The sequence below is a fragment of the Pollicipes pollicipes genome, unplaced genomic scaffold (assembly GCF_011947565.3).
Source record: "Pollicipes pollicipes isolate AB1234 unplaced genomic scaffold, Ppol_2.1 Scaffold_6686;HRSCAF=7923_pilon_pilon_pilon, whole genome shotgun sequence".
NCBI classification, from domain to species: Eukaryota; Metazoa; Arthropoda; class Thecostraca; order Pollicipedomorpha; family Pollicipedidae; genus Pollicipes; species Pollicipes pollicipes.
In genome coordinates this window covers 12,235,485-12,247,540 of record NW_023596921.1, presented here as the reverse complement: position 1 = coordinate 12,247,540, position 12,056 = coordinate 12,235,485, and the positions used below count along the sequence as shown (strand labels likewise).

Here is a 12,056-nt window from a genome sequence, read left to right as displayed (position 1 = left end):
TTTTGCTGGTCAAAACCGGCGTGGTTGGCAGACACTCAGCAAAGTGTACTATTCCTCTTTTAATTCATATTATAACGATGCAGTAGCAATGTTTCACACTCAGTAAAACAAAATACACAACAAGGTTAAGGCAATAACAAGCACAGTAAAATGTTTATACGACAGCATGACGTAGTGCATCTCTTGCAATTGGTGCACCAAAAACGAAAAAAAGCACAAAAAAAACGAGACGTCGCATACTACAGTGTCGAACTGGCGTATCTCGTCGGCCAATTACGGAACTGCCGTAAATAGTCGTCTTTGAGCAGAAATAACCTTCGGTATATTTGTAGATTTATGGATTTATGGATTTGCCCGTTCAAAAACCCTTAAGATTAGGTTAGACAATCCAACCCCAAAGATAACACCGATTACATTCTACAACATTTGCGCAGACCGCTTTCGGATCTAAAGTTTGGGTTATCTGTCAGATTATGGCAATCGCTGCCGTTGTCGTGTTCAGTTGCATCCGACCCACCTGTTTTTGTTGCGTTCGGTACAGAGCTAGGTCAGAGCCGTCCATGTCATGGTGGCATCGCAAGCGCCATGACGTTCAATTTAAATGGCACCGGCCTTGAATGACCCCGAAAATGTCCATGACGCTCAATTTAAATGGCACCGGCCTTGAATGACCCCGAAAATGTCTATGACGTTCAATTTAAATGGCACCGGCCTTGAATGACCCCGAAAATGTCCATGACGTTCAATTTAAATGGCACCGGCCTTGAATGACCCCGAAAATGTATGAACAAAAGCTAGGAATTTTGGATCATGGTTGCGTTGCAGTTCGATCCGCTTTCAATGCTTGGAATCGTCAATAGCTTGACGTTTGTATTAACGACGGCGATATATTTTCCTTCACGCATTTTGAACATGTGTTCCAAAGAAGTTACAGCATATATACACAATGATGGTATTTTAGCGTTTGACTGGGAGAGTACGACAAATGCCAGATTGCAAATAAATGAATAAATATATCAAACATGGCGTCTCATGACAGTCAAACCTTGGCGAACGCCTTTTAAAAGCGGCATCTGTAAAAAATAAAAGGCTTCCAAATAACGACTTTCAGTGACGGCAAATAACAGAGAATCAAGAAATGCATATCCCTAATGAACACAGACAGCTGGGTCCCTTCGCCCATGCAGGCAGGCAAGTACGGTGTAATTGTTTTACTTTGGGACTTCCCGTAATGCCGAGCCCATCATGCCTGCGCGGTCTGTGTATGTCCCATTATCACCAACAGGGCGTCATACGACCAATCGATGGTTTCGTTGTCAGTGCAATGTCTTAACCAAGTAGATACAGCATTGTATTGACAGCGCAAAGTGTTTACTACTCAGAAGCTGAAAACAAGTCGAACGTGATGTCGGCAAACCGGAACATGTTCCGGCTTGCAGCATACGAAACATGTGTGATTTGTATGCTGCATTGACCAGTTCCTCGCAACAACGTGTCTCACCCAGCCTGGATATTAAATTGTATGCTCTTGACCGCTGCCAAGCTCACCCGACCTCAATTCCTCGGCGACCGGTGCCGACCATGAAATAAGGACGTTCTACCCGGTACTAGCGCGGCGGCAGCGGTTCCGACACTCTAAAGGTGGCGGGGCTTCCTGGATGATGACAAAAACAAAATGACAGGAACGAGCCGGAAATTCCTAATGGAATGGAACGGAATGACGCTTAATCAAGAATGGTGTGAAATGATTAACTGAGTTACCGTAACAGACAGGTGACCGTCACCGCTAACAGTTCCCAATAAAGCATCACTTTGGAACCCATCAATGCCAAGTCCAAGTGGTCTTTGAACTAAACGATCCTTCTGATACCTGAACAGAGTGGTCCGTGTGTTTTACCTAGCTGTGACTGGGTGGCGGCGTTTCCGGCATTATCATGATGACACGAGATGGCGCGGGCGTCCCGTCATTCGCGGCAAACCGCACTTGTGTTTAAATATTTCAAGAGACAGCTGCGCATTCCAGATAGCCGCCGTATTCGCTACACAAATCTAGCAACAGGCCCTGATTCTCCGCCACGTTTTTTTAGTTTCGCCCCCATGTCCAGAAGAGCATGGAGGCAATGCTACGTGATATTTCATGCAAATTTTTACATCAAATCTAACGACACTAGATTTTAAAAGATATAAAGCAACTGTTCGCACTATAAAACCTATGTAAATAGAACCTTTGCAAAACCCTAGTAAGCGTATTACTCAGTGTCGAAGTCCAATTGCATAATAATTAACTGCAAGATGGGCAACACCCATGTTAAATCATTAGCAAACATATGCAATCGAAGTAGGGCATCAGCTGTAAAATGGTATAGACTTGCGGGCATACTGAACAATCTAAGGAAAACCGGATGAGTTACGGACAACCCGACCCGAGTTCTCTTGTGAAACATACGCGTTGATCAGCCGAGATCAACGCTTGATTGGCTTGGCCGTAGATGCCGTTAAGACAGACCCGACCGCTTCTACATGTGGGTTTAGTTTTGATGTGATGCGCAATGCCAGTTTTTACCGAGCACTTTACCGAAGTATATCCGTTTCCGATCTAGGTACCTAGGTATCTAAGGTCAAATTAATCAGCGTCAAGATCATGGATGCCCTCAGGTCACACTGAATGACCTCCTGCAGTGGCGAAATATGAGTTGCCCAACAATACATCCAAAAATAAACCATTAAGTGTTCTTAAGCACAATCTGCGGTCTCTAAACGTTTTGGGAAACTTAATTAATTTCAGCTTTCGAGGCCATTCTGAAAACAGATTATTGCAGCCCGATTTGTGAATCATCAGAGAAAAAATGCATCGCATCACGTCTAAAAAGGCCTCATTTACCAATTTTTTTTTGTCCTGGCGTTGCATTACATGGCGAGAGCATAACGCATAAACTTAGAAATTTAACAGAAAATTTAGGGAAGAAAGTCAAAAGAAAATAAATCGGCCCAAAGTTATTAATAAAAGAGAAGCTCATCTTGTCAGATAGATGGTCAGACCAGTGTCATAAAATAACTCTTACATGTTCAAAAGCAACGAGAGATGGGTTTTATATGGCAGTTAATTATCAAATTACGTTAGTCCTACACAACGCTGTAGAAATTCGGAACCGTCGGGTCAAGTTGGGGCAACTAAAAGTTTAAGAAGTTGAATGGCCTTCGGCTATGATCCCGGAGGTCTTCTGGGGCTGCAAATTGGCTTTTGATCATATTTTTTACTTCGATCTATCTGTGCCAAATCTCATCATGGTAGAACACGGCAGGAGGAACACTTGATCGATTTGACGTAAAATGACCCAAGCATAACTTAAGCTTCTGTAGCTTCTACGTATCGGTTTCTATTTTGGGTTATAACTCCCATCATCGACCGCATTGCTCCCAAGCCACGAGAGTGACTGAGATGTCCTCTTAAACGAGGTGTGAAATTTCAACTCCCTGACACGTGAACCAGGTAAATAGTCAGGCACTTCTGTGATAAGCTCAGGCTGGCTGTTCGACGACGTTGGGCCATCTGGCAGAGTGCCGGAAATACCCACGATCACTGAATGGCCCGGCCATATTCGCGATTATGCGATATGTGTGCCTCTTGTATGCAAACTGCAGTTAACGCAGCCATTGCGTGCCATATATTCGCGAGGTCGTCTATTTGACAGAGAGCGCCCACTTTGAAGGCAAGAGGAAGAGTGCATGCTGAGCTTTAGAGGCCCTTCCAAATATTTATCGGATGACACACGGGAATATCTATCACCGTGGGCACATGGAAACGCAGATGCATTACGAGGTGTATGAGGGCGGTCCAGGTCATACCATAATAAGTTCATTTCAACTTAACTTCAAGCATAAAAACCTGATCAGATTGGTAAACACCGCTATCACCCTTCCAGTAAGGCGTTGACCGTAATTGTACTGGCGCCTTGCGAATCGGTTTGAACTGTCCGGAGCCTCGGTCCCAGATCGCTGGAGAAGCGTCAGTACCCTCACCGATGCCGACATTACCGCCCACTGATGCCTACGTCGCCTGGCGTCAGTGCTGCTCACCGATGCCGACATTGCCGTGCGCTGATGCCTGAGTTACCATTTTTCCGTGGGATTGTAATGATCTGAACAATACACCCTTATCGAACTAACGAACTATATGCTCCCGGACGATTTATGACGAAAACAGTGGCACATGTTGCATATGGCAATGTCTTTATGACACATGACACATCATCTTAATTTAGTTATGAATTACACCAGGCAAATGTTGTGTACGCTCCCGGGTTAAATCACGATAATGATCGCGGAGCAATACTCATCTTGTAGTGGTCAGTGGTGAGTTCATGGAAGTACCCAACGGACGTCTCAAATGGAAAATCGGAGACATTAAGGTACAACTTTGAGAAAACCAACTTCGTGTTCCGAATAGATCCCTCACTCACATACGTGCGCATACAGTCAAGTTCTGGGTTGATGAAACGTTATGCTATCATTTAATTGCCCGCAAATCGTGATAATATCAAAATGACAGGCGCCTGCTATGTAATCACGCAGAAAGAATCGTTTAATGCAACCATGGAAAGTGAAGTTTGGATCTCGACGCATCACAAGGAGCCACAAACTATGGAAACGCTGCGGGCCATGTCCTCTCATAATACACGAAAAATGCTGGATCAAACGTCTTCCCACGTAGTCCCTAAAACGGCCTTGTTGAAAAACATTACTGGTTGCCAGTAAAACCACTACATGCAAGCCAATTAAACTAGGATTATATGAATGTCTTCCATGAACTCGTTGCCACACCCATGCTTCCGTGCCAATGACGTACACATATGGGATACACATAATCCGACCACTCTGTAAAGCATAGATAATTCATGCATTTCCATGTCTCCATGGCAAACAAGGTCCTTTCAAATCAAGACGCACCAATGAGCCAAACGTGTCTGGGGCAAAGTCGTGGGGGCATTTGCGACGAGCTAGCCGTTGGTCATATTTACTTCGCTGCAGCCATACTATTTCGTCTCCGCACGCGAAGCAGGTGATCCAACGTAACTACGGTAACCGACGCCCACTCCTGAGCTGTTGCTGGATTACGGTGCCCACTCCAACCTCCGTTTCCGATATGTGCGGCGGGTATTGTCAGCTGCGTAGGGGAGGCTTGGGATGGAACCGGCCCACACGGACATGCGACATGTGGTCGTCCCGGCCGAACCCGTCCGCGGCCGGACCCCGCCGCGCCCGAACCCGTCCGCGGCCGGACCCCGCCACGCCCGAACCCGTCCGTAGGCCGGACCCCGCCGCGCCCGAACCCGTCCGCGGCCGGACCCCGCCACGCCCGAACCCGTCCGCGGGCCGGACACCGCCGCGCCCGAACCCGTCCGCGGGCCGGACCCCGCCGTGCCCGAACCCGTCCGTGGGCCGGACCCCGCCGTGCCCGAACCCGTCCGCGGGCCGGACACCGCCGCGCCCGAACCCATCCGCGGCCGGACCCCGTTGCGCCCGAACCCGTCCGCGGCCGGACCCCGTCGCGCCCGAACCCATCCGCGGCCGGACCCCGTCGCGGATCAGCTGACGGCGGGAGGGCGGGGTCGCCAGCCGGCTGCTCCACTTGGCTCCATCATACCGCGGCGCGCCGCGCTGTGCTCCGGTGAGGCGCCTTGCCAATTATTGGCGAATGGGCCTGTCTATTGTTTCGGCCGTTAGCTGGCCCAGCCCGTGCGCGGGACGAAAGAGCTGAGGCAAAATGAATCAGTAACGGAACGAACACGACCATACGGGATCGGGTAAGCCCTGGCGCGTCCAAGGCATCGCGACGCCAGACTCGTCGCGACATATCGAGAATACCTACAGGGTCTCGCAGGTCCTTGGCAACTCCGCGCTTACTTTGATATCCGGTTTCGGAATCTAACCGCCCTTTGCTGGAGGAACGCAACCTGGCTTGGCGCTATTTTGGGCGCATGGGTGGCTCGCCACTTGCCTGCGCCTCAGCAGCATGTACCGCCGGTAGCGGTCGAGTCCCCTGGAAAGTCCGCGGCACCAGCCCTCGAGCCAGCCGCGCTGTCGCGGCACGCCCGGCCCGCTGCCCGGGGCCCACCAGTCGCCGGACCAGGGAGCGACCGACCAGCTGCGCTCCAGCGAGGCGGCGTCGCGGCCTCGCCTCCGGAGCCCTCCGTCACACGACATGGCTCCGCCGCGGTCGCCAGAGCACTGACCCGATCCGCCGCCCGCGGCCGCCGGCACGGCCGCGGGCTCGTTCAGAAACTGACCTGGGTCACTGATGCGGGCAGTCACGACTGCGGGCCGACGGACTGATTTGCCGCCCCATGGCTTCAGGAGTGGTGGAGCTTTGTTGGAAAACAAACTCGTGATAAGGGTCGCTGTCAGACTGAGGGGTCGTGACCGAGCCCGTCTTGTCATCGTTTAAATAGCCGGGGAACCCTGTTGAATCTGTCCTAATTTTAAGTAATTGTTAATTTCATTGTGCCGAGTGACCTTTATTCCTGAACTTTGACATGATGCCATGCCATGACCGGATCGTGTACGAGGATTGTTTCAGTAACACGTTTACAGCACCGGGTGTTTCCTCCTCCCCGAAAAGCCTGAAGTATACCCAAAACGCTGAATTTAGCGCCAAATTTGACGTTGATGTTCGGCCGGAACTGTGAGAACTTCCCCATCAGAAGACTTAACAGTTCTCGTTCAGGGTAAGACTTTCTAGACATTTGAGACACCGCATCGCGCATTTTCCTTCATTGTCTGGGATTTCTAGCTTGCATAGCACGAGTGGTTAGACTCGACCAATTAAATGTTTCACATGCCCTACTTTTCGTGGAAAAAGACGGTAGAGCTGCTAATTTTGAACCAGCAGGCTCGCAGAGTGCGGGTGCAAAAATCTCGGCGGTCTTTTAATGGCCAGCAATGGCAGGGTGGCGAGTTTCTGCGGACTTGCAAAACACAAACCCCAAATTTAATATTCCTCTGATTCTAAAAAATTACATCAATTTATTTCAGTTGCACACCAAAAAGACCAGTTTCAGGAGCCGACGGGGGTGAGGGAGTCAGTCAGCAGCTGACAAGCGCAACAGGCCCAGGGTTTAGCATTGCCAAATAATGGGTGGAGCAAACTCTGTTTTCAAGGAAGTTATTGCCGATGCGCAGCCATATGGTCAAAGTAAGCTTTTTCACCAGTGCACGTGGTTTACTACGCACGCCCTGTTGTCTACGGCAGCTAGCGGAGGGGGGAGAGGGAAGAAGCAGAGGGCCAGATCCTTGAGGAAACACTACACTGGTTACGTAAGAAAAAAAGCTTAGAAGTGCAAAGGAAAAGATCGCATGCTGCACTTTCTGGAGAGGAGAAAGTATCCTTGATGCGATTTGCACGCGATGCCTTCGGGTTTCCACCAAGTGTAATGTACGTTGATGTAGGCGCTCGCCTCGCTTATCATCCCTAACCATAACCGTGCGCCTCGGTCTGTTGCCAATACATGTTCCTAACCCTAACCGTGCCTCTGTCTGTTGCCAATACAGTTGCCAATACATGTTCCTAACCCTAACTCGCCTCGCTCGTCATTCCTAACCGTAACTGTGCCTCTGTCTCTTGCTAATACATGCTCCTTACCCCAATTGTGCCTCTGTCCAGATTGGGTTGGTAAGAATTCCAGATTGGTATCCAAAGTGCCCCCTACCCCTCACGCAACCGCCGTGAGTCTAGACACCTGTTACAGGTAAAAGGTCAACGATGCTCATGTAAGACCAGTGACATTTTTTTACCTAAAGGTCAATGTGCCCACAACCTATCAGATTCCTCCTATTTTTGTCATCCAAATAAGCGTCAGGGATTGCACTAGGCGGTATGCTCCTAAAAGAAAATGTTAATCTGGCTCAGTTTACGTCAGTTACCTACTCTGACCTTTAAAAAACCCATGGGGCATGTCTGTTGCGGCCCCTGTCATTAACGAATTCTAAATGTGCACCAGAAACTACCCATACAGCAAGCTACCGAGTGAAAAAGGAAATTGGCTTCGACCTAGGTCTGACCTTCATACCTGAGCCCAGATCACTGGAATTTGTTGTAATTCTTATTTTAAGTGGTTTATTGCCTCAAAACCCTCTCAGTCATGCGTGGTTTCGTCTAATACTTCGTTGTCGCATCACCTTGAACGATTCCCTAAAAATGACCCTTGCGAACAGCCGCGTCCACATTTTGACCCGCCATAGGTAAACGACCTTTCAAGGTACATCAATTTTTACACCAAAAGATCCGTTATTCAACTGCTACTCATACTATGTAAAGTTTAGCGCTGCTACGCCGCCTTGTTCGGAAATTAGCCTGAAAAAAACTTTGGGAAGGAAGCAAACTGACTCCCACCCGAGCGCACGTTAACGTTTATACGGCAACCAGTCAACAACGTGCCTTCCGCGGTCGTCGGATCAAATTGCAGTACACCACGTAACATACTAACACAAATTAGGCTGCCCTTTCGCTAATTCATTTTGTTTCCCTCCAGCTGCTGGCTATCGCGCAGCGAATACTTGTTACGCGAGGAATTTGTTACCACTAACACGTAAAGGAAACTATCGCCGTGCCACGACAAGGGAAGTCGCCGGGTCGGCAGGCACCACGTGGCCCGTGAAGCAATCACCAGTGTGGTTCGTGTGCAATATCATGCCGCCATCCAATCCCATCGCAGCCATAATGCCAGAAACTGCCCAGAAACAGCCCCCGTAGAGATCCTTCTGTTCTTCTCTCCAGCCCAGCGAATAGAGCGGCGCAGACTTATCAAACCGGCTTTCAGTTCGGCAGACTCGGTGATTGACCACCTCAAGACCGAGCCAGAGCCGGCTGAAAGAAAGGCGCCGACGAGGCACCGCTGGCAGCAGCGCACGCGCGCGCCGGAAGCTTGGCACAGAGCTGGGGCGGTGCGCCGGAACGACGCGCGCGGCGTGAACGGGAAGTCCTGGCCAACCATTATCATCGCACCGGCGCATCGGAAGCGCAGGCTCTCCGGAAGCGGAGGCGCCCGGAAGCAGAACAGTGGGCTGTGCACGCGCCGCCGGCACCAATCAGTGGCGGCATGTCAAGGCCGATGGCTGGCGGCGAGGGCTGGTGTCCCGCGAGCGCGTATAAAACATGCGACAGCCGGTTGCCAAGACGGTAATGTCGGGTGATGTGGGTGATGGCGGCAGACATGCCGTATTGCCAGAAGTCCGTGTCATGTCGGTGGAAATCTGCGGGGTGAGGGTGGGTTCGCGAAATAAGAACCTGTCCTTAATTTCTGGAGTTAATTTCCGCGCGTACTGATATCCAGGGGTGACGCCACGAATTTTGAGTGCGTGGGGGGGGGGGGGCGCTGGATTTTCCAGGAGGACCCCTGTACAAATTGGGGCTTCCTCGCAGGAGGGCCTCCCGGGTCGTGTCGTATGTAGGGGAGGGGCATCGAAGGCGTGTGCCTCCTTATAAATCAAAACAAGTGCCCTGACTGGAGCCCTCTGATTATTCCGCAGTCTCACTTGCCTATCTGAGGATCCTCTGTTCCTAAAAAGGGCCTCCTGATCCGTGGACGGACCTCTTAATCCAGAACAGGATGTTTCCGATCCGCGAAATGGCCTCCAAATTTAGTCGTGGGGCCTCGTTACCCCAAAACAGGACATCCTGGGCCGGAACCGCGGTCATATGATGCATGAAAAGCGCCCCCCCCCCTACTCCAGAAATGGGGCTCTTGATGTAGAAGAGGGTCTCCTGATCCCGATTTGTTTTTCTCTAGCACAGTTATGGGCCTCATTTATCTGATGACCTGACTTTTGGTAATCTATGGATAGCTGCAATGCCATTAATTTTGAAAACGGTCCACCCGAAAATTTTAGGGGGCAAAAAATACTCTTGCCCCCAGCCGGCAGGCAGGGGGGGGGGCAACTGCCCCCTCTGTTCCCCCCCCCCCCTTCGGCTGCTGCCGCGCCCCTGCTGCTGTCTCCAACAGTTGGCAAAGGCGATTCACTATAGACCAGTGGTGAAGACGTGCGCATTCGCAGCGAAGTTTCCATCATTCACGTCAATGCTTAAAGTGTATCCACTCACTTTACCATGTACCTACGCTAAAGATGCATGACTGGGAGGGCTCCAACACGAACCAGGTCATTGGTGTGGGATCTCCACAGCAAACGTCAGCCCAGCATCCGCTGCTCCCAATCCGTCCACGCGTCCACCGTTTGCGCCGCTCTCTCCCGCTCACGTCGCGCCGGTTCGAGCCAGCGGCGGCGGCGGCGTGCCCCCACCTGTGGTTGCTGCTGATGCCGAGGCTGGTGGCGCTGTGGTTGCGCTGGTGGCCGCGGCCGGGCGGCGTCACGCCGGCTGCCTCCATCACGGCCGCGAGGTCCTCGGCGCTGCCGGGCGTCTGCGAAGCAGCAGAGGTCACCGGTCAAGCACGGGTCACCGGTCAGGCGCGGGTCACCAGTCGGACACGGATCGCGTGTGAGGCTGCTTCTGTGCGCCTGTCAGCGACTGTTAATGCGACTGACAACATAACTTGACAATCCACACGATGACATAACTATTATGTGATGGCATCCTTAAAACACTCTAAACAACGGCGGATCGCTGTCATGGCATGACAGTGGAAGTCTTAGCAGCCCTTTCCGCGACATCTTCAAACCGGGCAGCAGTGTGTATTGAGTGAATCATTTTACAACGGTAGCATCCGCTGACGCTATTCAAGCACAGGACACCAATGCATTGTGCGCAGCTGGGCCTTGTCGGATGTAGACACGAGCCGCGCCAATCGTCTACCCAGAAATTGACGGATGCGAACAGCGCAGACGGCCCGACACAGAACCGCGCATGTTTCGGAGGTGATCCATCAGGCGTGCGTTTATTTCTGACGCGTTCCGTTCCGAGCAGCTGCGCGTAAGACGGCGGCGCGTGGCGGGCGGCGGCGAGCACGGCGCACCGCCGGCGGCCAATCACAGCGAGCTGGCCCGCTCGCATTTCGCTCGCCAGATTCCTGCGGGCACCTCCAATTGGCCCAATTTGCGTCTTCGGTTCTCACGCAAATGATGCCGAACGCTCCGAAGAATCCGTTGCGTTTCGCGACCAGCGCGCTGGGAAATAAGAAGTAACTTGGGAGACGTTTTCATGCAGCGGGGTGCCTGCGCGAAACGGCTGCCACTGAACAAGAGAGAGATGAAAGCACGACGCCAGGGTGGCGTCCTTTGACCTGAAGTGCTGTGCGGTTTCTCAGGGTCGCTGAGGACGAGACCTGGCAGCCAAGCGGGATGCACAGTCACTCTGAAAACCACCAGCGGACCCAACATCGGGCTGGCCACGTGCAGGAGTTAATGCTGCAGATGCCGGAGTAGCGCAGCCAACGTTTGATTGATCCAGCGTAAGATTTCGTTCTCTTTGTGGCTCATAGAACGTAAGAGCTATCTGATTGGCACGCTGCTCCTCAGAATCTTGATTGCTTCTGGCAGATAGCAAGACATCCGTACGCGACTACTTATTGCGATAAAAACATGCACAACAACACCGCTTCTCAGAATGTTAGCAATTTTCGGACTGGTAAAGAAGCATGCGTACACGAATACTAGAGTACTTTTACATGCAACGCTTTCGTTATCGACTGCATCATACAGTGTAGGATGAATTATCACGAGTCTGCTGAAAATGGCATGTCTTTTGGGGCAAGCAGTTTCGGTGACTCATAAAATATCCAGCACGAATCAACATCCAAGAACTACCGTTGATGTGTGCTGACATACAATTAAGCCAACAGGTCTAGTTGTGTATTCCCCCCAGTCAATTAGCTCGTTTCCGCGCACCTCTCGAATGAATCATTGAGGCCGCTCGGGCTCGGCTGTATGCTTTCCGCACCGGACGATCGGCTTATTAATTCAGGTCACTCCAGCGTCATGTGTCGGCATCAATAAGGCGTCCGTTTCGGGAACGCTTGGAGGTCAGGCGGGTCACGGCGGGCCCCGGCTGTGTCCGGCCGGCCGGCTGGGCCCCACCCCGCGGCTGTGTCCGGGCAGCTGCGGTCATC

The 12,056-nt window shown here is 51.5% G+C and overlaps 1 protein-coding gene across 1 annotated transcript in view; it reads right to left on the bottom strand.

Annotated features, from left to right (window-relative positions):
- LOC119107474 (rho GTPase-activating protein 29) overlaps positions 1-10,409 on the bottom strand; it is a 57,436-nt gene extending 47,027 nt beyond the window's left edge. Inside the window, exon 1 of the mRNA XM_037230918.1 lies at positions 10,294-10,409. Within this exon, the coding sequence (XP_037086813.1) occupies positions 10,294-10,379 (86 nt within the window). The 5' untranslated portion in view covers positions 10,380-10,409. The remainder of the gene's footprint in view (positions 1-10,293) is intronic.
- Between the last annotated feature and the right edge of the window lie 1,647 nt (positions 10,410-12,056).